The sequence below is a fragment of the Rhagoletis zephyria genome, unplaced genomic scaffold (assembly GCF_001687245.7).
Source record: "Rhagoletis zephyria isolate East Lansing unplaced genomic scaffold, Rhagoletis_zephyria_1.1 Rzeph_scaffold_08844, whole genome shotgun sequence".
NCBI lineage: Eukaryota > Metazoa > Arthropoda > Insecta > Diptera > Tephritidae > Rhagoletis > Rhagoletis zephyria.
Window position 1 is genome coordinate 21,392 of NW_016165924.1, and position 4,466 is coordinate 25,857.

A 4,466-nucleotide genomic window follows, 5' to 3' on the forward strand; every position below is an offset into this window, starting at 1 on the left:
CAGCTGCGATCATCTGTTTTTTAGAGTTGCTTATTTTGGTCTAAACTGCTCTTTTTTGACCTGAGTTGCATTAAATAGTCTCTTAAAACTTGGTAGTATTTGTTGTTCAAATGGTAACATATATGCCCAAAAACTTGAAAAATATTAGATGATTGCTTTTTAAAAATGCTATTTATAAAATTTGGTTTTGATTGCGACATTAGAAATATTCAGATTATAAAAGTTTTTCACATATGTTTTAAGATTTTAAAGCTTTTAAAAAGTACGGTAGAATGCAACAATGTGCTTGAATTTGTTTGCTTCTTCGTCAGCTTATTCGTTTGCAGACTAGAAAAATGGCGAACAGCCATCAAAATACTGATTCAAAATACACACAAATGGGTGCGCGCAGCAAAATTCAGCCCTAATGGTAAGTTCATTTCATCGTGCGGCGACAAGTTAAGAATTTGCGATACATTTTCAGGCGAATGTATGCGAACGTTCACCGGGGGAAGAGGTATGGGACGACAGCTGGCATGGCATCCAGACGGCAATCTGGTGGCTTTAGCATTAAGTTGTAACCGCGTTAAGATATTTGACAAAGCTGAAGGCGAGCTAATACAGTGCATTCGTCGCCGGAGAATGATGTTGCATTTCACCCAAGTGGAAATTTCTTGGTGACTGGCGGCGATGACGATACAATAAGATTGCTTGATTTATTAGAAGGTCGGCCAATTTATACACGGTAGTAGTGCACTTTAGCGGAACCATATAAAATACATTTTTTCCTGTATTCAACAGTTGCCCGTTTGGAAATCTAATTTGCATACATTTGATGACAATAGCTCGCAACAAACAAGCCAGTTCTCAAAGAGCCCAAATTGATTTTAGTCATGCAACAGCTCCACATAACTCCGCCATAGACACACCAGTTGCTGGAGTACCAAAAAGCTGTGATGACAGTATTTTAATTGATCCACGACAATCGGTGGCATATGGCATGCGTGATGGAAATTTTCTGGTGCTTGATAGCCAATATACTACAAGAGTGAAACGCTACAAGTGAAACGCTGTGATAGTATTTTTTCTCAAATTTTCATCTTTTATTTGCAGTTACATTAAGAAGCTCATAGAGGACAGAGCGGTTGGTGAGGAAGGTGTCGAGTTACTGCTGTACTGCAACTGGGAAAATCCGCATTTCGCACGTGCTCCACTCGTATGGAATAGTAGCTTATGTCGAAAGGCTGGTTTTAGTATAATGCGGCATTCGCAGCATACCCTCACTGGCGCCGAGCCGTTGAAGAAATTTTGGATAAATAAACGTGCAAGAAATAGTTCCGATACTAGCACGTCCATATTCTTGTTAAGGGTCATCAAAAAATTCCTTGTGTTGTAAATAATAAAGGGAATGCCGGATTATACTAAAGCCAGCTTCCCGACATAAACTACTATTCCATACGAACACAGAAATATAAATGTATCTAAAACTGAATAACTCAAATCAAATTGGATTGCATTTGCATAATATACCTAATATTGGAATCTGTTTTGATCGTAAAAAATACAACTTGCAATCATTTAGATTATAGTTTTGAAAGAAATTGATTGCAATCGTAAATTATGTAAAAATTGTCAATAACAATCTGCCTAAAATTTATTTTCCCCATGTAACGGTTATAAAATACGTTAAATCCGCACTATCTGCATTAACAAAAAATATACATTGGAATATTTAAAATAAACCGATTCATATTTATTTTCTAATAAGAATTGTTTCTTAATTGAAAGTATTTAATACTAATATAATGTAGTGGTTAATGTTTAAAAATGAATTCGCAATATGTCCGCAGCTCAGGTTGATTTGAAGAAATCCGTTTAAATTTTTCGAATTACATCTACTTGAATATAGGATTGGCAGGGTTGCATACAAATGGTAGTTCCGTAAATATTTAAAATATGTTAGTTCATTCAATATTTGCATCTGGGCCAATAAATAATAACAAATAAAGCCGAAAAAAACAAAGTTTCAATTAAAACGAGTTTTTATAACCCCCCATAAAATTCCGATTAATTTTAAATACGAAAATAACGATATTTTTTCATGGAGATTTATTTTTTTAATATACCTTGTTTATACCTACACAAAAACCGGATTAGCAAAAAACCGATTGGACTCAACATATATTTCTTTACAGCATTTATCCCCCTGTCTTTATAGCGCACTCGATAAAGTCTTATTCAAAAGTAAACAAAATTGCTATTTTTAAACGACATTTTTTTAATAAATAATTTGCGCGGTTGACCGAAATGGAAACAAACAATAATTGTAATTTATTATAACAATAATACGAATTTAAAACGGGCTGTATAAAGAAAACCAGCCTATTGTCACTTCACTTTCCAATGGTGCTGATTGCTGCAAGAATTATTTAGCGATTTAGAGCATAATCAACACAATATATGCACATAAATATGTATTATTTCACAGATCTCAGGGTCAGCTTAGAAATACGTTACCAAAATTATATAAAATTTAAGTAGGAATTATTTTTATTTATAACGTAAAAGCGCTATCTGACCCAATCTGATAAGTATATTTCCCCTAAAGTTAACCCATTTTATTTAATTTGTCTCTCGTGAAAATATATATTTTATTTAAAATTTTCAGATATGTACATATATTTTAAATTTTTGCTTTAATTTTTGTCTCCTTTTAATATTTAATTAGATACCTTAAGATTAAAATAAGCTTAAAACGAAACAGCACAGCAACCCTTTTCTGTTCATCTTGAGAACACAAAACCCTCTTTTGTTAAAATTCGGCGCTGCACAAAATCCTGGCTTTTATATTTTCCAACAAAATACCACTTCGCAACCCTGGATTTTCACGAAGCGTTTCATTCGGGTCGTAGTTTGGCTACTTCGGGCCATTCGGTGTTGTATGCCATATTGGCTGCCATATTGTTCACACTGTCATCGCCATATTGAACACCCTGTCAACTATCTGTCAACCCTAAGATATCTCACTTGTATTCTTCCACAATGTTTTGAACTAACTCCTGTTGTTCTTTTTTAATTTATTTTTTTTCATTTCAATGTGATCGTCCTATCCGGGTTGCTTTGTGTTATTCCCTCCAGTGTTTCACGTTACAGTGTTAGCCGTTATTAAACGTTAATTGGGCAGATCTTAACCCACCCACATAGCCCCAAAAGTTAAAAAAGTTGTTTAACTCGAAAAAATTATGAGTGCGGATGTTTTTGTTGTTGTACTGNTAATTGGGCAGATCTTAACCCACCCACATAGCCCCAAAAGTTAAAAAAGTGGTTTAACTCGAAAAAATTATGAGTGCGGATGTTTTTGTTGTTGTACTATACTTTCTGAAGGTGTGCTATAGGTTCTTCTCAATTTTCAGCTCAAAAAGTTATTGGGATCATTAGTTATCGACTAACTAATTTTCGCTAGTTAGCCATTGATTATTTATTAGCATGAACAATTTGTTTAGCAAAATTTTACATTAGTCGATTTCGTGGTCTTCAACAATGTTATGTGCGAAATTTCAGACATTTAGCTCAATATTTGTGATAAATAGACGATATTTTTGACGAAGATGCATTTCAGGTGCGGGACTTGGTAAAAATTGAAAATCGCGTTGAGCAACACCTAAACGAGCACCGATTTCCCTCAAATTTTCAGCATCATGTTTTTTCTTGATGCTTTCAAAGATTTTGATGCATCGCACACAAATTTCGAAAAATCGGTTTTTTTGCATCAGTCTAGTGTGTATTAGTGAAAAAGTGTGAATGTATTGCTATTCATCATCATCATCATCATAGATTGGCGCTTACACATATGTTAGTGTTTGGCCGAGCTTCTCCTCCGACTTGTGGCGTGCGCCTTGATGTTGTCACACAAAGCGGAGGGACCTACAGTTTTACGCCGACTCCGAACGGCGATTGTATTTTTGTGAAAGCTGTTTTTCATGGCAGAGGTTTGCCATTGCCTGCCGAGGGACGACCGCTGTTAAGAAAATACTTATTTTTTCCAATTTTTTTTTGCGATGTTGCTTTGACCCAGGTGCTGCGGGGTGGAAGCGCGCACTGCTCNGCATTTTGGTCCAATGTAAATGTTACATTAGACAATGGTCAAGGCAATAAAGAAATACGTATTAGTTGCCAAAAATGCTGATAATTGTCTCCGTGGCGTAGGCGTCCTGACAATAGTTGTGACAATTCATTTTGAGTAAAATGTCGGTTGTGAACGTTGTATTATAATACGGATTTCGCGGGAGCTATTTAAGTTAAAAACTAAAAAATAAGAAGACGACGAAGAAGAGACAAAGTTGCAACAGCGTATATTGTGTTATTTTAGATCTTTGGTTATGAATTTATATTCTTTCTTACACAACACGTCAAAATTATTGTCTGCATACAAGACAAGTCAAGACAGTGATTGAGAGAATTAAAAAAGTGTGCTTGCATTAGTGAAA

General features: G+C 35.0%; 1 protein-coding gene across 5 annotated transcripts; it reads left to right on the forward strand.

Annotated features, from left to right (window-relative positions):
- Positions 1 to 244: 244 nt before the first annotated feature.
- Positions 245 to 1,746, forward strand: LOC108375386 (uncharacterized). 5 transcript variants are annotated; one of them, XM_017631506.1, is made up of 4 exons: positions 245 to 409; positions 464 to 724; positions 781 to 1,041; positions 1,093 to 1,746. In XM_017631506.1, exons 3-4 carry the CDS (start codon positions 815 to 817, stop codon positions 1,373 to 1,375), a joined length of 510 nt encoding a protein of 169 aa, XP_017486995.1. In that variant the 5' UTR covers positions 245 to 409; positions 464 to 724; positions 781 to 814; the 3' UTR covers positions 1,376 to 1,746. The 5 variants fall into 5 exon arrangements, 3 of the variants coding, with proteins under 3 accessions (XP_017486995.1, XP_017486994.1, XP_017486996.1); XM_017631505.1 differs by having other exon boundaries at positions 248 to 409; positions 464 to 705; XR_001849151.1 differs by having other exon boundaries at positions 250 to 409; positions 464 to 705; positions 1,106 to 1,746.
- Positions 1,747 to 4,466: the final 2,720 nt, after the last annotated feature.

Excerpts from the sequence above, each read along its gene's own strand:
- LOC108375386 (XM_017631506.1), top strand. The coding sequence starts at position 815 with ATGACAATAGCTCGCAACAAACAAGCCAGTTCTCAAAGAGCCCAAATT. Across the intron at positions 1,042-1,092 it reads ACAAGAGTGAAACGCTACAA|TTACATTAAGAAGCTCATAG; the intron begins GTGAAACGCTGT and ends TTTTATTTGCAG.